The 23020-nt window shown below is 29.9% G+C and overlaps 1 protein-coding gene and 1 long non-coding RNA gene across 4 annotated transcripts; both read right to left on the bottom strand.

The window, feature by feature from the left end:
• Nucleotides 1-19: 19 nt before the first annotated feature.
• On the bottom strand, nt 20-7194 carry LOC130824312 (kinesin-like protein KIN-7E). Of its 3 annotated transcripts, none has more exons than XM_057689249.1 (15): nt 6995-7194; nt 6108-6248; nt 5744-5979; nt 4951-5040; nt 4738-4838; nt 4537-4650; nt 4362-4443; nt 4213-4280; nt 4053-4118; nt 3801-3925; nt 3237-3573; nt 2934-3038; nt 2014-2811; nt 1068-1369; nt 20-586 (listed from the first exon to the last, which is right to left on the bottom strand). In XM_057689249.1, exons 3-15 carry the CDS (start codon nt 5964-5966, stop codon nt 265-267), a joined length of 2733 nt encoding a protein of 910 aa, XP_057545232.1. In that variant the 5' UTR covers nt 5967-5979; nt 6108-6248; nt 6995-7194; the 3' UTR covers nt 20-264. The 3 variants fall into 3 exon arrangements, with proteins under 3 accessions (XP_057545232.1, XP_057545248.1, XP_057545240.1); XM_057689265.1 differs by having other exon boundaries at nt 6232-6248; nt 6995-7179; XM_057689257.1 differs by lacking the exon at nt 6108-6248.
• A 7086-nt stretch (nt 7195-14280) lies between these two features.
• LOC130824304 (uncharacterized) lies at nt 14281-16652 on the bottom strand. Its single transcript, XR_009046702.1, has 3 exons — nt 16153-16652; nt 15259-15332; nt 14281-14841 (listed from the first exon to the last, which is right to left on the bottom strand). It is a non-coding gene; the product is annotated as an uncharacterized LOC130824304 (long non-coding RNA).
• Nucleotides 16653-23020: the final 6368 nt, after the last annotated feature.

The raw sequence follows: 23020 nt of genomic DNA, 5'->3' as shown, positions 1-23020 counted from the left end.
TATATAAAAGCTAGAAATCTTGGAGAAATAACTTCCCATTCATCAATTTAGTTAAATAAATACAATCACCAGCACCACAAACCAAAACCAAACATCATCTTCCAACCTGTAATGCTGAACACTAAGTAACCTTACAAGAGTTAGATAATCATCTCTTCACCTAAAATTGTGGAAAGAAATGGGTAATATTGTAGTCATATGTAACATTTTCTGTGGCTAACTTCCGACTATATATATAGATAAGACGCCTACACACTACACAAGTCATACAAGGGATGCCCGGGCATTCATCCAACCGTATGATCTCCTCCTCAGGCTTGGAGGTGAGAAGCTAAGCCCAAACATACCTTTGAGAACCCGTCCTTGTTCTGAAAACTTGACTAGTTTAGCAATTGTGGATGCGCTTTCCGAAACATGGTCCATGTCCTCTGTCTCGGTCCATAACTGGGATACAAGCTGCAAACGCCTACGCTTTGATTCCACTTTGATGCCCCACTTCGAGTAGAGTTTCTTCCGTTCCTCGTTTGAGAACCTTTTGTTGATTAACTTGGTTAGTGTCTCCCTCTCTTTTCGGAGTGCTTTCTCACTGTTTTATCATCAAACATAATATGATTCGGTTAAGTCTCAGGATGTAATTTAATTAAGAGTGATAATAGAAGTATGGAATAATCTATTTTCCCAACCAATGTAGCATAATTCGCCGCGTAATTCACTTTTTGAATTTGCAATTCACTCGAACTGGCTCAAAATCTTGAATCCCAACAAAATAGCCAAACCAATGTAACATAATTCACCAACTATTTTACTTTTTTCGATTCATAATTTGTGGGCAGATTAGTGAATTATGTAACATTGTGCCCAACATTCCATAGGAAAAAGCTTGTAGATGTATAAGACGGGCTTACATCTAAATTGATTGTGTGACAAGGGTGTCATTTGAATGATTCTAGATTGATTATTAATGTTTCACCATGGCATCTTAAAATTCTTAAGTCCATTGAAGTACTGCAAAAGCTATAATGTCAAATGCACATTTATGAGAAAAGCGGCAAGAGAAAAGAGAGAACCTTGAAGACAATTTCTGAGCTTGTCCACTATCACCCAAATGGTTACCGATGGTAAATGAATCCTTGAGGAAAGTAAGCCTCCTCAGCTCTACCTCCAGATAAATGGAGTCCGCAGGGTCACCATTAAAGAGAAGGAAGAAGTAGGTCCTGTGAACCAAAGAAACCTTGCATGTTTGCCAAAGCTCAATTATAGCTTTCTGAAGCTTTTCGAATTTTATAGCCCAGTCCAACGTACTGTCTTCTGGATCAAGCATTGGATCCAATCCTACGTCTCTCAAAGTTTTTCTCAGTTCAGGAGGTACCTAAGCATAACAAGCGCCAAAAAACATTGAAATAAAAAGGAATGTAGATTATAATCTTTTCTTATCAAAAGACTTCTTATCAAAACTTCTGAACATGCTGTAGTTTTAAATGGAACTTTCATCTGTAGAGTTACTCTTCTGAGAGACCGTCTCTCGGTGAGACGACATCAAACAGGGTGCCTATATTCTCATAATATGTATGATATTCGCTATTTAACCCTTGTATGAGGGGTGTCTCTCGGTGAGACCGTCTCATACAACAATTTGTATCATCTGAAAAGATTGGATGTAATTTAATGACTTACTTAGTTACTTTTAATGAGACCAATGAATATTGTTATTTGGTTTCATTTTAAAATGGACAGTATTAAAATGGCTTGCTTATTAAATCATCTGCATTTCTTGCGCATCTCTTATTCATATGAAGTTGCAGATTATGTTTGCCATGTAGAGTTAATTAGAAAGAATATATGTAATCATTAACAATGGCAAAGTTGTGTACATTCGGCCCCAAACCCGCCTAGATGGGAACCACTTAATGGGATTGGTAATGAGATGTTGTACTTGGTTACTTTAACTAATCCGACAATGTTTTCTGAAACAATTTTATACAAGTTGAAAAGATAAAAAACATGTATGCTTACCTCACTATCTCCAAGCTGCTTCTCATATTGAAGCTTAGCATCCTTAAGGCCAGCTACAAAGGTCTGGACACTAGTAATCTCCTCATCTGCGTTATTCTTCCCACTCAGCGATCTTACATCGTCAACAACTTCTGTTCCAACTGACGATTGAGATCCATTCCGCGATAACTTTACCGGGTTCATACCATAATCTATTACAGAAAACTTTTTCAATTCTCCCGGTCTACCGGAGAAATCCGTCTCAACTTCACTCGGAGGGGTTCTCTCAGAATAATCTTCTTCTTCCTTACTTGATGGAAAGGATACACCATTCGTAAAATTTGACTTAGAACTGCGTGTACTATCAAAATTCATACTCCTCGAACTAGATGCATCAGCAGCGCCATCCCACCCGGATGGATTTTCAGGTTGAGGACTAACAAGGGAGTCAATAGATCTTTGCACTTCCTGGATCCTTTGTTCCAATGAACCATACAAGAAACCGTTTTGATGGGAACTTCTGCCCGTGCTTCCATGGCTAGCAACATGCCCATTTCCAAACATATTTGAAGAAGCATCCGATCCTTCCATCTCAATACATCGAACCTCTCTACACTGATCATCAGAAACTCCCATCTCCGATGTCCATTCTTCTCCATGCACTGGCGTCCGTGAAGACGGATCCTCAAGAGAACTTTCACCTTCTTCATTTTGGACACCATATACACAATGATGACCATTCACACTCGAGTCCGACATAGAACCTTCATCTTCCCATTTGTCGGGTACTTTCCACTTTGCAAGGTGTTTACGACGTTCCTGGAAGAAGGACAAAGAGATAAATCAGAAATCAACACCGTCATTCTTGAGATGATTTGTTACTACTTTAGAGCCAAAAACCTGTTTATTAATGAACAGAAAATAAATTATTTTCTTTGTACCTGTTTATTAAATGATTGATCATTTCCAATTATTTGCAATAAATCTTCAACCCGAGATTGAGCAAGATCTCGTTGCTTAGTAAGCTCCCTTATCTCCTTCTCCATCTGCAAAAGGCAAAAATATTCTTGGCATTTAGTGATGTTATCCTTCCATGCTCCTTGAAGTAATTGTATAGCCACTAAAAAATTGTTCATAATGCATGAGTAATATATAATCATTAATCCAATATTATCAATTAAGTTTTAGCATGCACTGAAAATATACTAAGCACATTTTCAAAAAACCGAGAAGGAAAATATTACCTTCTCAATTTGAAGATCTTTCTTTCTGATGATCACTGAACAGCTACAAGAGGATGATGTGGGGGCTGGACTTCTTAACTCACTTTCCAATCTGGCCAATTCTTTCTGCAAGTGTTTGACCAAAGCTTTGTCTGACATGACGACATTCACCTGTGCATTTGTTGTCACCTGTTTAGCACAACTAGCAAACAATAGTGTGTTCCTCGATTGCTCCACATGGCTACGTGCAGGACTCAGGGTGCAGATGATTGTAGTTCTAGCATTGCCGCCCAAGCAGGGATGCAGGATCCGGGTCAGTTTTGAGTCCCTATAATTGATATGTCCTTGTCTTCCTTTACTGCAGTAAAACATAGCAACAGATTGATGAGCCTTAAACAGAGTAGCTTTTCAAGGTGAACTGAAATTTAGCATAAAATGCAAGGTTCCTAAATAATCCATCTTAAACCATGAAATTTTCATCAATATATACGCTATGTTTAGGACTCGACCATTGCATGCACATACATTTGGTGTACTTAAGAACAATAGTTTTGCTCAGAAAAAGAGATAGAATTCTGGAAAAACCTTAGTTTTCGAATAACATTCCCAAGAGTAAGCAGACTCCGGTTTATGTGGCATCCTTCCTTTAATCGTGTCCCTGCGGACATCGCCTGAGACGCACGCTCACTTCCAGCAAGATCAATAAAAAACTGCGGACGAAAACTAGTAAGTAATGTTGGTTTAGAGGATATAAAAACAAACTGAAGAAAACTCAATAGATGATACACATGATATGAGAAAAAACAAAATGGAGCAAGAGGTATTAGTCCTCCTTACCACACTAGCTGAAAGCGTACTTGAGTTTCCTTTGCCTATGAACTCACGAGCCGAACTCTCAATTGTCTGCAAAATACCCACAAAGGCATAGAGAAATGGGTACACACTATAAAGAGGTTGAAGTAAGGATTTGAATGAAAACATGTAGGTTGAGTTGTACCAGTTTGAGTATTTGATGTGACCTTGAACTTTGTTCATTCAAGGAAGTCTCTCCAATCTTCCTTTGAGCTGAAATGTCATAAAAGTGAATAAACAAGAAAATAATCTCTTAAGAGTATCATACGCAAACGAAGAGTGTTTATCCTTTACCTTCGCAAATGGATAAAAGTTTCTTTAAATGGTTCCAATCATTTAATTTTTCCTCGGTCAGCTTTTCCACGATTGTTCCTTTCTGATAAATTGCATACAAATTAGCAAATTTCTAAATGAACATTATTTTCTTTAAGATATCTAAATCTCAAGATCCTCCTTACAAACATTTTACCTCAGGATCATCCATTAGCCTAAGTGGAGTGTTGTCCGTGCTGAGAAGATCCCTTACATTTTCATTGTAAATCTCTATGGCAGAGAACTTAAGAGCGAAAGCTCGTTCTTCATGCTAATTGACCAAAGGAGCTTATTTTTAGCAACATTAAGTTCTGATACGGTAATCTAAACATGAAAAGTGGAATAAGTTTTTCTTTACCCTTTGTATATAGTCATATATATCGGCCACAGTGTACTCAGTTAGTGCACTCATGGTGTACGTTTTTCCACTACTTGTTTGGCCATAAGCAAAAATGCTTGCTGAGAAGATAAAAATAGTTTCAATGAATATGGCATACATTATATCTTGAATCTTGAAGAGAATAAAAAAAATCCCTTGATTAGATAATGAAAACCTGGACATTTTACTTACAGTTGATCCCGCTAACAACCGAAAGAGCAATTTCCTTTGTTCCCTCTTCATAGACCTGTTTTGAGGAGCAGTCGCCTGAAAATACCCGATCTACCAACCAACACAAATTAGAAAATATAAAATTCTTTTAAGCACAACAAATGCTCCCTCCATCTATCTATAATATAAAACCATATTTGTTTCTGTTATCATTCCAAGTATTTGACTTTAGATAATATAACTACAACATTTTATCATCTCAATGTCACTAACACGCTCCCACCTAGAGTGGGGTTTTGGGTCAAATGTACACAACCTTACCTTTGTTAGACAACATGACTGTGCGCTTTCCAAATTTTATATATCTTACCGAGCCAACACCAATATACTTTTGATAGCATTTCTTAATTAATGCCTAAATGTAGTGTATAACATGAGTTAGTTAAATTTTGAACTTAAAAAATTAAAGTGTAATCTGATATTATATTATAAGAAGCTTAAAATTTTTAAAATTATTGATTATATAGAAATGGAGAGAACACACAACGCAAGAGAACTTATGACCCTCTTAAAGGGCATTTACAAAGAACTAACCCAAAGATTCATCGCATCAACAAGACAACAATTATACCCAAATTTCCAAAACTAAAGATCTAAGAACATAATTACCCCATAATGAAATGTGAACAATCAAAATATATATATATATATATATATATATATATATATATATATATATATATATATATATATATATATATAAAGACAAAAATGGAATAAAATTTCATGGTGTTTCAAGGTTAGATTCGCTTACCAAACGAATACGCAGTGGGAAGCCCCGAGCGTTCCTGAAGACTATTTCTATACAAGACTGTGCTTTCATTGATACATTCCCAATCGGCAACTTCATTCTTGCAAATTTCCTTCTCACTTAACGGCCTTAACCTCACCAAAACCAAAATTTTCTCCTCCCTTCCCGCCATCACTCCGGTGATCTTATCCGACTTCTTCAATTCCTCACCAGCAATGGCCCCCATTCAGCAACGAAAACTGAATAATTTATCCATAAAACAAACAGCACTTACCACAACATTCCTTATTCAACATCCCAAAAATAGAAATAACCATAACACAATTAGAAATTTACAACTACAATTACAATCACATTAACAACTCACTATTATTTCCTTCAACAAATTTCAGTTAACTACAAGTAAAAAGAACTGTCTTCATCATCATCACCGTCTTAAGGTAAAAATCATGAAAAAAATAGGGTGTTTCAACAGCTCACAAAGCAACTACCTTTTTTACCTTATTCCCTGCAAAAAGAACAAAGCAAAAAAATAAACCTAATTATAGCAATTCCCCACTTTTCTTAACTGGTTTAATTAATTAAAAATAATATTTTAGATTAAACAGAGGAAAAACAAAACATGGGTATTAGTAGAAGTTCAAAATCATAGGTTAGGTTAATGATTAAAAACAAAAATATCATTGCTTGATCTTATCTTTCAAGCTTTCATAAAAGAAAAAATCCAACAATATTCCTCAATCAAAAATGTGACAGCTTAATTACAAAGCTTTTCCCTTTTTCTCTCTACCAGCTATGCTTCCATGCCAAGTAAATTACTCTACAGTTTAAAGCAACCTTTTTCTTCTCCCTCAATAAAAATAAAAAAAATTGATTTTTTTCCTTAATTTCTTGGACATTTAAACTACCTAAAGTACCAACATTTTCGGTCATTAATTCAATTCATAAACCCTATTATCCTACCGCTTTAATTTTTTGATTTGAAAAACAAGTCAATGTAACAGCTCCTGAAATACCCAAAAAAATTCCTTAATAAAAGCAACAATTTAAGATTACCCAGATATTAAATGAGATCAAGATCGAAACTTTTTTCATTATATGCAGTGATATACAAAAAAAAAAAAAAAAAAAAAAAAAAAAAAAAAAAAAACTACCTATTAACATTAACAGTTGAAAAATCAAATGTGGTTAAATTTTAAAGAATGTAGAACAGGATAAGATCAATATAAGAGTATAATTCATAAGATAGTGTACCTCATCAAAAACTCCGAAAAATCCAGTAAAAATGTCGGATCCTTCAAACCCGAACTAATTTCTCTCTCATTATCTCACTCACTCACTTTCTCTCTCTACAACACGCAGTTTGAAAATACAAAACGCGAAATTTCTTCACTTTTTGCAGAAAAATTTGCACAGAAAATGCCGGCCTAAAAAGCAGAAAATTAAAGTAAAAAAAAATAAATATAGATGAAGGGGTATTTTGGGGAAAATGTAGTGAAAACTAACCACCAAAAGTCATCAATGGCTGTGATTTAAAACTGTCAACGTCGAGCCGTTTTAATGAAATTACTTGTATAACCCTTCTATTTGGTACGAATAACTAAGAAACTGTCACGTGGCGGATAAAGTTGAGGGTAAATGTATGCTGTAAGCCTGTAACTCTCTAGTAACGCGTTGTTGTGTTGATTTTTCTAGTAAATAATTAAATATACTCTTTGATTAATGTTATATGGAGTAAGAAATATTTAGAGGAATTAAAAATATATACTTCATAGGAGTTTTTTTTTTTTTTTTTTGAGGAATAATATATGTTCTAGATGATAGAGATTAGAGATAATATATTATTGAGGAATAATTTTGGTTAGAATAATGAATTTGGTCTAAATGTTATACACGGTGATATTTTGATGGCTTTAATTCATTAAAAAGAGTCATTTTGCATAAAAAAATATAAAAATAAAAAAGTAATGCAACATTAAATTAATAAAAAATTGAAAAATAAAAAAATAAAATGAGAAATCAATTAAGTTTATTTTTTGATTTTAACTTATAATTTTTGATTTTTTATTTTATTTTTCTTTTTTTTAGCATTTAACCTGCAAAATTTATCACCATTTGGCCAACAATGTTATTGGGTAAGTAACCCTAAAATTGGAATCACTCAGTTTATCAAAAGTTGAGATTACAATAAAAAGATCAATAAAATGTTGGAACTTCAAAGTTCCTACGGTGAATAGGGTTTCTTGACAGGTGAAACTAGCAGTTAAGAATAGAGTTTAGCATATTCTAATCAAAGGTGTTAATGTACAACACCCTTGGATTAAAAGTCTTTTTGATTTTGTTTACTAGCTTCTGATGTATAGTTGATTAGTTTTGTTTTCTTTTTTGAAGTTCTGCTTTTCCTTTGTTCATATAAAGAGTGAGTGGAGAAACTCTTCCAAAAGTGCGTGCTTTTTTCTGGTGTTGATGCATAGTAGGGAGGTGATCTCTTGTGTTTGTAATACTATCTTGTACTGTTTTGTTTTGAATTAATGAAAAACTAACATTGTTTAAGAAAAAAAAAGTTAAATTATACAAAATATTTTTTCTTTTTTTATTTGGATTATATTGTTTGGTCGATAATGAAAATTTATAATCAACAAGAAATTTATGATAGTCAAGGAGGAACATGGTTTTTTATTTGGATGTAAGCTTATTCCTTTAGAGAAAATTAATACTTGTCATAAGGAGAAAAGCGAAATTTTAAGATTTTTGAAACATGATTATTTACTTTTTACTTTCATAAAAAGTTCAACTTTCTAGTAAATTTTTTTTTAATTGTAAGTAACCTAAAGAATTTCTATGCACACAAGGAAAAGATAAATTAACCCTTTCCGTATGTGGTTATATATATATATATATATATATATATATATATATATATATATATATATATATATATATATATATATATATATATATATATATATATATATATATATATATATATACTAAACATATTAAAAATTGAGGGTAATATTATTATATTATTATAGTATATATTTCCTTCGTTTTAAAATACTTGCACCAAACATATTTTTGCGCATTTCAATGTGTTTATCGGATCGTTTATATTTAGAGTTATACATAACTAAAAATTATAAAATTTGATATTATAAAAATATGCGACGAGACGAATAAAATAAGATCTCATATAAATATATTTTTTTCTTTGTATAATAATTAAAATATATAAATTATGATATAATAATAAATGGTACAAAAATTAATTTGTGCAAGTAAAAACTTGCAACAAGTAGTAAATATAGTAGTAGTTGTAATCCGTAAACATCCATGAATTTTAGTGAGGTGGACAAGTGGAGTATGGGAGAAGGAAGTCTCGTGTGTGGAAGAATGTGAGAGGTTTGTGGTTTTAATAAAAGTTGCATGTTACCGTTACACCCATTACTTTGGGGTTTGAATTGTCTTTTTTGGATTGTTTGCATTAACATTTCTTACAAGTTTTCAAATGAAATAAAACTAAAACTATTCAATAGATCTTGGTTTTATTGAGGGCTTTCTTATATATCTTGAGGTCATGTCCCAAACGTACAAACTGCGCCCGCAGCAAGAAAATTATACGTTTAACAAATTTATTTCAAACTAGTTCTTTATTTTAATTAACACAAATTCTCATAACTCATTGATTTTTACACATTAATTAAAAATTTTAATATAATAGGTTAAAGTAATAAAGTATTTAAATATAAGAGAGAAAATATTAACAGAAAAAGTGATAGCATCATATTAAAAATAGTATAAAATAACGCAACTAAAATAAAAAAATAAAACAAATTGAATAAGATAAAGAGTACTTTATAGAAAGCATCAAAAACTCATACTGCACCATCTAACTCCTTGAATTAGTAGCAAATCGCAGCCCGTCTTGATAAGACGGTCTCACGGTGAGACGACCTCAAAACAAGAAGTGCATAAGCTAAAAATTTATATTATTGGGCTATTTAACCCAAGTATGAGGCATGTCTCACGGTGAGACTATCTCATACAAGAATTTGTACAAAGCAATAGGGTGTTTTCTAAGAAAAAATGAGTATTTGATAATAAATGAAAAGTAAAAAATTCTTATATGTGACAATCTCACCATTAGACGCGCCTCATATATAGGTTGATTAGCCCAATTAATATAAACTATTAGTTTAACGTCGTCTTACTGAGAGACAGTCTCTCACAAAAGTAGCTGAATAAAGAGAGAGAGTAAATTGTGTGGATTAAATTGAAAGAAAGATAAAACATATAAATGGGATTTTAAAAAGTGATAAAGCATTGTTCAAAAATAAAACTAACACATAACGAGTAAAATAGGTTAAAATAATAAATAATGTAAAATGAGTGACACGATAGAAAATTACTTTGTAATAATTGCAATTTACATCCAAATACAATTGGTCCGCTATAATTTAAACTTGTAATAAATAGATCTATTTAGTTTAGTTGATTCGTTTTCTATATTAAGGATTCATGTAGTAGAATTAGAATCATAGCTATAACAATTTGTATCAGGCTGATCGTCAACCTCATGAATGAAATTATATATAGGTTAAATCTATAGGATTGTAATGCATTTTAAATCGTGAATTTAATTTTGAAATTATAAAGAATTTGAAAAATAATAACGTTTACGAGAAGTCATTATCAAATTTTTATTTTTATTTACTTTTAAAACAATGGTTGGAATTGATTCTAATTTAAAATTGAATTTTATTGATTTGCTAGACTTTAAATTTAACCTCCAAATATTCATTGAATGAACTCTTCTTGTGTTTTTATAGATTATATAGATATAGATCAAAGTAGCTTTAAAATGTTTTAATTAGAGATTTTAATTAATACAAATATAAGAGTTGGTGAGTAAAACTCTTTGGACACTTACGAATTTTTTGTGATAGGTATCATTACATGTGGTCTTATTATTATTAGTGCTTTTTTATGAAAATTTTTTCTTGGTTGTTTTTGAAGTTAATAAAAATTATTTCTATATTCATATTGATATTGATGGTGTGATCATTAATTTTGATAATGATATTTTTTTGGTGATATTAACATTGATAGTGACATATATTATAATTATATGATCACAATATATTGGAATTTAGACATAATAAAAGAAAATTGGTGATTTTATATTATTTATGTGCTTCGTATATTGTTAATTTGCTATGATTCTTGTTTTGTGGTGGGTAATATTAATTAAACTTAAATTCAAGATAGATGAAATTAATAACCTTCACTTTCGTGGGTAATTAGACTTTTCAAACCTAAAAACTATTATTAACTAATTATAAATTATAATGCTACAAATTATAATGTTTATATATGGTTCATATATTTGTAGGCATATATCGTTGAATGATACAAACAAACTCCTTAATCTTATCGTCATTGGACAAAAATTTTTAGTAAGATTTGAAGATTTTTATATCACTTGAGACAATACAATGTCTTTTGTGATATTTTTCCATAACGGTACTAAAAATAGAATGAAATTTACAAAAAAATACAAATAGTTTCTCTACACACTTGGTTCTTAGTATGTAGACTAAATGAACATGTGTTTTGAGAGGATAAATGAAATCATAAAAACATAACAATCTAAAATTCGCAAAATTTTCATTTGTTTTATGTACTGTGATAAAAGGAGATAAAGAAAGTATTTTTTGTGTATATTTATGTACGTGATTCGAATATCTAGCATATCTCTATTTTAGAGATTTTACATGCTTTCATCCCGTCCTTTCGTGTCCATCTATCATGCAAAAGATCAAATTTGAAACTACACGACCATATGAAACAGGCATTATGTCGCTAAAATAGCACATGTTAGGAAGTGTGCCCAAACGAGCACTTATATTCTCAAGCGAACACACCCTCAAAAAACATAACTCAAAAGTTTGTGTCTCGTGAAATAGCAAAATGCTTGAACAAGCACTTAGCTAGATTGCTCATTCAAGCGCCCTGTGCTTGAGCAAGCACATGAGTGCATGAGCACCGTTCTCCGAGTTCTCTTAGGTTCATTCAGTAACTTGTTTCGTTTGTTTAAGCATTTGGACTTTTAAACCTTAAATTATTTGTCCCACGTATTATATTGTAGTACTCCTAGTATTTAGAGATATCCTAACACATTTTAAATGTCTCTGTAACACCCCGGCCCCTCGGACCGCTGGTGACTACTCTTGGAGACTGTAAACTAGCCCCACAAATCAACACAAGTCTTTCCAGCGCACTTTGGCCTCATTCGTGCGCACCCGGGAAAACTTCCCAGGAGGTCACCCATCCTAAGATTGCTCCCCACCAAGCACGCTTAACTGTGGAGTTCTTAGCAAATGGGCTCCCAAGAAAAGAAGATGCACTTTGTTGATATGAGTAGTCTATCAATCATTTTTCAAGCTAAATTTGGGGTATTACAGTCTCAACAAAAATTTGATACTATATAATTTTTCTTTTTAAATAAAAATATTAAATTTCAATTTCAAATTTTCGATTAGTGATTTGAATTTTTCATCTAGGAAATTTTAAATTTAAAGTTACAATTAATATAAAAGATGTAAAATTTACGCAAGAGTTGTTTATTAGGCCATTTTAATTACTTTTAATTAAATGAAGTGAAAAGCATAGCAAATCATAAAAGGTTCCTGTGTAAGTTATAAGTTGTACCTACTAAAATTTACAACTAAAAAGAGCATACATCAACGGGAGAACGATGGTTGGAGCAGTAATTCAATCACCTTTATTTGGAACAAGAATGTTTGAGGTGGAGCCGTGATCTACGCCGGGATATATAGCCTACCAAATAGTTAAACTCAAATTTTGATAAGAAATCATATCATTTCATCATTTAGCAATTTGTAAGAGATTTGGTCTGTTTTTTTAAATATCATACAAGTTCGAATGTTATAAATATCTTTAAAAATTCAAAAGAAGTTAGTCTTTACAAGTTTTTTAAAGTCATTTAAAGTTTCTCTCATTCTAAGCAATTCTAATTTCATTTTATGTTCAATTTTTATGTAACTAAAGCATGTGATACACTTTTCTGGTGTAAGTATGTAACTCCTCGAACTAGTAACATTTGTTCATTTTATAGAGATACTCATATTTGAAAATTTTCAACCACCTTCAATTATCGTCAACTTGCTTCAAACATCAAGGAATTAGACTCTAAAGACTCTTGCCTTAACATGTGGACAATCATATACTTGGATAGGAACTATTTTAGAAAATAAAAGTTTAAAGAGGCCTAAAAAAATATTTAAAAACAGTAGCAATATATAACCAAAAGATCTGCAAGCACCGAACTAAAAAATATACCGTAAAAGTAGATTGCGGGGCTAAACCCTTTGTGTGCCCCATGTGACTTTGCCATTACTTGATTAAACTATAAACTTTACTTTTTCCTTAAAATATAAATTGTAATTCAATTTCAGTATAACACATGTAATTAAATAAAATCATATCATATGTTATAACATCTACCACTTTTGAAATAATGTTTAGTGAATTCATCTTAAATGGGAACTTAACTACTAATTTAACAACTATTTAGGATAGTTACTTGTACTTGTAACTTGTAAGTAGTTGGTTTAACCACTACACTGTCTCATTAGTCATCAACATCTTTCGATTGTTTTTCTTGATGACTACATTGACTCCAACCACAAGAAATAACTAGTCTTTCAAATACTTAATTAAATACTTTATCACTTATTTGTTAGGAGTTGTGCTTCATCACACTCTTCCTAAAGTCAACCAATGACTATTTTGACTTTTGCATATTATTTTGCAATTCCATAACACATATTTGTAAATAAAATTTTCGACAATAATTCAACTTTTCACTTATTCAATGCGAATGATAATCTCATACTTTGATTATTAGATAATAACTCAACCTTAATTATGTATTTGCTCCTAGCATACTAGTGATCTGAATCACCACAGCTTCACCACTCTCTTCCGCATCGGATATACTGAAAGCAAATACATATTAAATATGAAATTATTAGAAAATAATCTATATGAGAAATTCTTGATAGCAAATTAGTGAAATATTTGATAAGTTTTTTTCAAAAAGTTTCAAAGAGGTTTGGTTAATATTATCTCTCATACTATATATTTCATAAAGTAAAACTTTATTATTAATTATTTCATTTAAGTTTTGATACGTTTTTTCTTAAAAAAGTTTAAATCAAATTATAGAGTACTATACAAAATCACGATCTTATTAAGAGACACATTTTATACATGGGTTAAAATTTAAATAACTCATCTGAATATGGAGTAATGCTCAATCATAAATTCTTGTGTGACACGTTCTTTATACATGAGTTCAATAACTCAAAGTATATAATTATTAGCACGTGAGATTCTTGTTTTGAAGTCGTCTCACTTAGATCCGGTCTCTCACAAGAGTAGCTCATTGATTTATGTAGAGCTAAACTTGTGAGATATTATTTTTTATGAGACGACTTCAAAATAAAAAGTCTATATTCTCATAATTTGTATTAATTAAAATATTTATTACATAACATGTCTCACAGTAAAACCAGCTTATATAATAATTTGTAAATCTATGTATATTTGAGCTTACACAAATGTTAAACTGAAAAACTTGCACCCCATATATGTCGTCTCACCATGAGATGAACTTATATTTAGTCTATTTTTTAATAGATCACTTGAAAATTATTAGTGACTCTTTAACTATAACAACCCGACTTACCGTTGACTAAGTAAGACAGGTCATCACGGGGTTTACTAACCCAAAGAACTCAAATTTTAAACCATAACTTGTGGGAAGGGTCACGAGGTCTAAAACATAACTGTAATAATTAATCTTAAATCCAAAAATCTAAACCAAGGTCTCAAAGTAATCATAAACTAACCATAGAAGTCCAAAATAGTCAACATAACCAACTATGACATAATTACTAAAATTCAATACTAACTCTACAACCTCTATACATACTCAAATACAACATGTCTTCCAAGAATACTTTAATCACCTCCGCTATTTCATCGTTTCCAGCCTGTACTGATCTGTAAACAATCTAAAAGATGGAAACAGCGGATTAAGTTAAACTGAATGAGAAGCAACAATCCAAAACAACAAAACACAGTAATTTAAATCATAAGTTTAAAAGCAACATCATTTTCCTAGATCTATGTGCGCACATGGAGTCTAGTTTGAAAGGTGCGCCATAGCTCTAAGGCTATGTCGCTCTCGGGTGAAGCTAGTCAATATCTGAATGGCAACTCGCCTCAAAAACAGGGAGTAGGGAACAATGTTCCTCAACTCCGTCAATGACCAACTCGCAAGCCCGATCCATTGACCATATCATAATATCAACATAAGCAGTCACAACAACATTTGTCTCAGCAAATTTTAATTTCGAAAGAGTTTCAATAAAATTATTTTCAAGAAGTGTAGTCTGGCCAGACCCCTTTAAGGGATTGTTACTACTCACCAATAACGTTGCTTCAAGAAGTTGAGACTGGTTCACTGCAGTTGACTAGAAGGGCTTATCGACGTAATCGTATTCTGAAGCATGACAAAATCGCAACATCACCAAAGAGCATTCGAAACTTAGTACTAACATATAACTTATTACATCTCCTCCTAAGACCATAGTTTAACTCAAATTCTAGTCTAGCACTCCAACTTTTAACATCATAAAGTTATTTTTAACTACATCAAGAAATCCAGAGTTTCTTAAGACACAAAAACTTACCATATCAAGATTTTATTCTAACATTCCTACATACAATATCATAACATCTAGGTGTTCCAAAGAATGTAGCGTGAATCCAAACTTATATCATATTCATAATCTTGTATTTCTTCTTCCTAAACTATTATTCTTCTAACGTTTCTAATCATCATGATAATATTACATATACCAACTGCATTTAATTCGTCCTTGACCATCAAATTAACAAATATAAACAATTAAACTCATCACCAATATTCGAAAAGGCTACTATCACATCCAAAAACACTAAACTAATCAAAACTAAGTCATTAGAATAATCTACTACAAAATTTATAATCCACACTTAAGTTTTCATCATCACCATATTTATGAATAATATAAATATTTCTTAATCGATCTTAAATTTTCATATCCATTAATCTAATATAATTCCACAAGATCCATCTAATCCAATATAAACAAGTATACCCACACTAATTCTTGAAATCACGTATCACTTTCATGAAGCTACAAGATCTTGATGAGCAATAATAATAGGTAATGAAATAAATGAAAATCACAAGAATGTTTTACATTCATAATGCCTCAACCAAGAAAAGCAAAACGGAAGAAACAAAAACCAAAGAAATGGAAAGAAATGAATCTTACTGTTTACGGCAGAAATCAAGAACAGGAAATAAGGTTATTCTGAATTTGATGCAAAATCAATAGAAACAAGGTTCGTATTGGCTTCCTTGGTTTGCGGCAGAATTCAAAGGCACAAGAAAAGGGGATTTCGTCTGCTGCTTGCTTGAATCATCCTTCAATGGAAAGGAAGGCCCACTACCATTGATGTTGCTCGAAAATCATATCAATTGAAGGCTATGGCTTGATTCTTCAATATCAGACGACAAGAGAGGTCCATTAATGGCGGAATTAAGTTTTTTTTTTGTTGTTGTGTATTGGACCGAGAATGACAAAGGAAGAAGAAAGGGATAGTTTCAAGGCTTTACAAGACCCGAGAGCAGCGTTTCGCCTTCAAGAATCCATGGAATCACGAGGCAAACGGAGAGATGAGTGTTATGGTGTTGTACTGCAAATCTTAGAGAAACAAGGAGGAGAGGGTTTGAAGAGATGGTGAATACATAGTTGTGATGCACAATTTTATTAAATTTTTTGACATAAATTACATTCATTTATATAAAGTATTACAACTATTAATAAAACATTTCAAAATCAAGTTCAACACAAATATATATATATATATATATATATATATATATATATATATAATTATTTTATAAAAGTTTAAACGAAAAAATGATTTTTGTCATGAAAAATATAATTAACTTACATAAAAATAGTCACAAGCTGAATCATATTAGAATTACATTACATTTAAGTAACCAATTGTATAAATAAGAAAAAAAATCCTAATAAAAGTATATTATATTTTAACCATCTCAAAATATACACTACAATAAATAATACTCATTTAATAAATAAAATAAAAAGATTTTATAAATAATTGAAAAAAATAATATACTCCCTCCGTTCTCTAATGTTCTTCCTATTTGGAATATTCCATCTTAAGGAGAGAGAAACTTGATTAATGTTTTTTGACACATATTTAGAAAATAAAATAAAATATATCCATGTGAAATCTCGTTAGATTCGTCTTAATGTATACTTTTTTATTATGTATTTTAAATAAATTTTTATAATGTATTTTTAAAAATTTTTTATTATGTGTATTTAGAGATATTGAGGTTTAAAATTTGCTTTGAAAACTGTGTAAAAAATAAACGGGAAGAATAAAAAGAAACAGATTTTCTAGTATATTAAATGATGTAAGTAATAAAGTCAAGGATAAAAAAAGTAATCACAAAAATAATGACATCATCATTGTGTGTTGGAGTGAAAAATTTTTGTTGAAATTATGGCAGGTAAGCAATTTTAAATAGTGATGATGTCAGCAGTGTTTAGTTTTAGTAATAGTTATAGATTTTGGAAAAATTCAGATTTTTTTGTTTATCACATAGGAAAGAAAGAGAGAAGGGAAAAAGAAAGTTATATGGGTATTTCAAAATTCTTTTATTGTTATGAGTTATGACTACACCTTAGACCTATTTCGCTTCTTCGTTCACTTAGTCCATAATTGTTTATTCGACTCAATTATTTTCGAGACCAATCTAATTCTCATTCTAATATTAACTTTAAGTTTTCCAATATTAATTTCTCAAATGTTACACTAACATATTTAATATACATGTGTTAGCCTAATATAAATACTTTCATCATAAAACTGTCTTATTTACAAATTTGTAAAAAAGTGCGGATAACATAAAAGTGACCCCATAGATTGAAGCCCATTGAAACCTTTGAAATAGTGAAACCCATAAGCCCAATAAGTCCATATAAAAAGATTTGCGGCCCACGGTCCATTCTGCTCCAATCACCAATCATTCATGCAGCCGACGGCTCATTATATAATTTTTAAAATATTGTAAGTATGTATTAAGAATGATGTAAGTAGACATTTAAGATATTGAAAGTAGGTATTAAGAATACGGTAAGTAAGCATTAAGGATAATATAAGTTGACATTAAAAATACGGTAAATAGGCATTAATATTTAATGGGCTGGGCTTAAAATACATCTCTCAAAGATCTCTCAAGAGACTAGCTGGTAGTGGTTTGTCCACAAACTCTTCCATCTATTAACTTTTTTTATAAGACGATCTCATCACGTAAAAATTTAAAATAAGACTATATAATTTAATTAAATAAATTAAAATATTTACTTTATACTTAAACTACTCACTTTAGATATTAATGATTAACAATTTAACATGCGTTTTAAATTTTAAAATTGATATTTAAATATTAAAATACTCTTTTTAAAACTTTCTGCTTGTTGTATGAATCTGTCTAAAAATGAGACGATCTCATACTATAATTGCTCAACTTTTTAAGGATTTCATTGCCAATCTGCTTCTAAAATTCAAGTCTAGGTATTAATAATTATAAGTTGGTTTTGATTGAAGACAATTTTATTTGTCTTTGTAAATTGTGATAGGTTTGATTCTCATAATTTTTTAATTTCATCCATAATTTTATTTTCTTTTTATTTAACCTATTTATTTCTTATTGTTTTTTTCAACAACAAATAAATAATTATCAAGAGGGGAAACTTATAAGGCACCTAAAGAGTAGATGATATTATACCAAACAATTAAGCACAATTTTTTTTTCAACGACCTGACTCGTAGTAGTACTTTCTATCTATGTCAACTTGTGTAAAAAAAAAACCAAAGCTTTTATATTAATAAAAAAAAAATTTAAATATCAATCTTGAAATAAAATAATTTCTAAAATAAACGTCTTTTCACCCGAACTTGAGGTAAGGCATTACCCACTGTTAGTAACAACGAACGATTACTAAACTGATTTAAAGTCAACTCAACAATCGCCCGTTGTTACTAACAGGGGTGCTTGTTAAGCTGATTTTTGACTAAGTTCAGTAATCGCTTGTTGTTAGTAACAACGGTCAATTGGTAAACTTAGTCAAAGTCAGCTCAATAATAAACCCTGTTAGTAACAGTAGATAATTGTTGAGCTGATTTTGTTTCAATTTTAATAATTATCCGCTACTATTAATAATGAACAATACCTTAACTCAAGTTCAGGTGAAAAACACTTAATATGAAAAATATGTTGTTTAAACGCTTACTTTTAGAATTTTTTATTTTGAATTTTTTTTCCTTTGTAATGTAAGCCTATAAATTCATTATGCCTTAAACCCTTGCACTTGGCTAACTGCGCACTTAATTTAACCATATATTTATGCTCCATACAACACAACTAAAAATTGTGTACTATATCTTTAGCGAATAGTTGTTGGTCGAAATTATTAAATAAGTTGTCAAACTGAAAGTATTAAGTGATAAGTCAAATAATTTAGTCAGGTTATTGACAAAATGACAACTTTTCAATTGACATAATGGTCTATTTGGCAATATAAAATTTAATTCCAAATATTATAACCACAACTCTAAAAGTTAGAATTATAAATGCTTGTTTCATACTCTATAATTTCTTTAAGGGAAGAGAAACTAGAAAAGGGGGATTTATTATCTACCTCATGTAATGGTTGTGCTTTCTTATTGCAGAAGCTTGTAGAGAGAAAGAAATGGGAAAAAAAATTAGTGTTCATAGAAAATTGATAGAGGAATTGAAAAGAGGCTAAAAAGTTTAGAGATACAAAGTAAGAAGAGTGGTTAAAAACATTTGCAAATGACAGGTCATAAGATTGTATTTTGAATTATAAAAATTTGACTCATTTATTACTTGCTCTAAGATTTCAAAATAAATAGTCAATTTCTAAATTACAAATTTTAGATTTGCCAAATAAAATATTTGAGCCAATTTAACATTTGAAACTAAATTTTATTTTACCAAACAGACCATAAGATAAATTCTAATAAATTTAGATTAGAGTCAATATGGTGAACATCTCTCATATATCTGGGGTTATAAATTCATATCAAGGTTACTAATTTAGATAAGTATAAAAAATTTACTCTACTTCCAATTATTTAGTGTAGAGTTTGGTTTAATAAACTTTATCCACATTGCACAATGCAACCTTCACACATGCTTGGAATCTGCTATATTTTTGAATTGTTTATTTAATTTTGTTACATTATTATTTTTAAATGTGATTTGGAATTATTTTATCTCCTTGTATTATTTATAAATTCGTTCTTCTACCTTAAAACATCCATGTATTTTTTTGTCTTATTCTTAACACCGCAACTAAATATGGCAAAAAAATTTTCTCATAGCAAAATTAAAGAAAACTATAACTTTTAGATGTTACAAGTTACAATATTCTGATCAGGTAATGTGTTTGAACGAGGATAATTTGTAGAAAGTTGATTATTGATGATAATCTTATCATTGTTGCATTTCTTAAAAATTCCAATTATCTTTCTAGTGACAACTATATATGTAATTAATCTATACAATTTCTTATGAGAGATCTATTTGAAAGATGTATTAGATATATGGGCTATTTAGTCCAACTAATAACAAATTAAAGAGAAAATAAGTATATAAGTTTTTTGTTTTGAGATCGTCTCTTTAAAACACAGTCTCTCACAAGAGTAATTGATTAAACTATATATTCTTTTGATATTGATATACTTTTTATTTTAGATCATCTTTTCTATTTCGTTACATTTTTTTTTCTAGTAATAGCTTCAGATACTCTTTTACAATCGAATCTATTCCCTCCGTTTTTTTATCTTCCACTTTGGATTTTTCACACATATTAAGGAAGATAGAATCTTTGAGTTGTAATGAGTATTATTTTAATTAAATAGTAGTGTGAAGTAATGATTGTATTGGAAGTATGAGGTTGTAGTGAATATTATTTTAATTAAATAGTGGTGTGAAGTAATGATTGTATTGAAAGTATGAGAGAGAAAATAATTATAAATAAAAGAAAAGGGGTACTGGGTACATTAAAAGAAAGGGGGGAGGGGTTTAAGGGGTAAAAGTGGGATAAAAAATTTCTAAAAATAAAAAGTATTCTAAAGTGGAAGAACTTATGAAACTACACGTTATAGTAAGGTGGAAGAACGGAGTATAAAATTATATATCTATTCAATCTCTTAACAATTTTTTTATATCTAATTTTACTCTTTTTATTCTAAATTGTATTCTCATAGTCCCGTGGCTTCTGCCACAAGTACAATACTTGTGAAAACTAAGAATAATAAGGAAAATGGGTAAAAAATACTTCTAATTTTATAGAAAAGTGAGAGAAAGATTAAATAGAGTGAAAAGATAAGTTAAACGTATAATGAAAATAAAGAAAAGTAAAAATTATGATAAAAATAAAAAATATAATAAATTTTATTAGATAAAGCAAAATTGAAAAATATAACAAAAGTTAAGGGATAGAATGAGTAATTTATAAAACAATGTATACCCATTATAGCAAAAATAAATAAAGAAAAAAAGTATTGTTTTGGTGAGACCTAAAATTCCAATATTATAATGACTAAACCAAAAAGAAGATAATAGTAATAGTAATAGGATAAACTCATAAAATGATTCTTTAAATAGGAACACTTGACTTTGCAACCACAAAGTAGATACTAGAAGAGTGTTTTTGTGGCTCACAAACACTTAAATGGGGGCCACTAGATTATGAATTCAAATTAGCGGCTCAAATTACACAAAGGACCTTTCAAATATGACCCCTCAATTTATCAAATCATCATTTCTTTTCTTTTCTTTTCTTTTCTTTTCTTAAACTAATTTGTGGCCATTATTTTACTTCACATTACAAAATAAATCCATGTGACATCCAGGTCAGCCATTTTGTTTTCAGCCGAGTACTCTATTTTTTTAGGTGGAATATCATTAGTTTGTAATATGCCACAATTGCCAAATTTTTGTTTGCCAAATTTCTATATAAATTTTTATTTAAGTTTAATAGTCTAATAATAGAAATTTTTACTTTATGAATTTTTTGTTTTGAGGTCATTTCATCATAAGACAGTCTTATACAAGATGAGTTGAAAAAATATTAAGGTTTGACAAATTAGTTTATTAGGTAATTTTAGCTAATATTGGTATAAATAGAGAGTTGAGTGACCAAACCATCCAATACTAATGCTTGATAAGTTAACAGTGGAACTTTATCTTTTCACCTAATTTCAATTGTAGATTTATTCACGCTATTTATATTATCCAAATATTTCTCTTATATATTTGTTTTTGTTTTTTATTTTTGCCTAAAACTTGCGTCCATTGACAAAAATAACAATGAAAATTAAGTTGTGTAGCAATCCCAAAGAAACTTAAGTAGTATTTGTTTGTTCATGTGATTTTGCTACAACTACGTTTAAATACTTTATATAAAATTAATTAAAAAGAAAACCGAGATAAAAACAAGTACATAGAAGATCTTTTTTTGCAAATTATCTACTAATTATAAAATCATATCCAAAATGAATGAAGTATCTCAAAATGAAGAAGTAAAAGCTACTTAAATACTTATAACAAAATAAGAGTCATCAAAGAGTATTTCTTTCTTTCTTTATAAACACTTGTATAGAAAAAATAAAATGGGAAAAATTTAGAATATAATTAAATTACCGTATTTTCTTCATATTAGTAAAAATGAAAGAAGTATGGGCGAATATCTTTAATTACCAACAAATTGATTTTTTTGGTTTTGTAAATGTTAAATCAGGCTCAATTTATTGTCAATGTTAGTATATGATGAGAAAATACGAAATGCATAAATTTCATAGGTTAAGAAGATATCAACCCAAAACCATATAATTATAAGAAAAATAGTTTCAATAGCTTATAAAATATGTACAGTATCTTTAATTTATTGATGTGAAACAAATTATTCCACCAGTAACCTTCAACTCCTTGCACCTACAAAAAGCACATATAGAGAATATTATATCTGTTAAATAGTTCATTTATTTTAAAATATTGGTTACATTTGA

This window comes from Amaranthus tricolor, chromosome 1 (assembly GCF_026212465.1).
Source record: "Amaranthus tricolor cultivar Red isolate AtriRed21 chromosome 1, ASM2621246v1, whole genome shotgun sequence".
Classification (NCBI taxonomy): domain Eukaryota; kingdom Viridiplantae; phylum Streptophyta; class Magnoliopsida; order Caryophyllales; family Amaranthaceae; genus Amaranthus; species Amaranthus tricolor.
The sequence above is the reverse complement of the archived record's forward strand: the minus strand, read 5'-3'. Positions and strand labels throughout refer to the sequence as shown.

Bases quoted from the DNA above. Each gene is read 5' to 3' on its own strand.
- LOC130824312 (XM_057689249.1), bottom strand. From the start codon at position 5,966: ATGGGGGCCATTGCTGGTGAGGAATTGAAGAAGTCGGATAAGATCACC. The intron at 3,926-4,052 runs GTAAGGAGGACT...TTTCGTCCGCAG, and splicing joins GTACGCTTTCAGCTAGTGTG to TTTTTTATTGATCTTGCTGG. The intron at 587-1,067 runs GTTCTCTCTTTT...ATGATAAAACAG, and splicing joins GCTCAGAAATTGTCTTCAAG to TGAGAAAGCACTCCGAAAAG.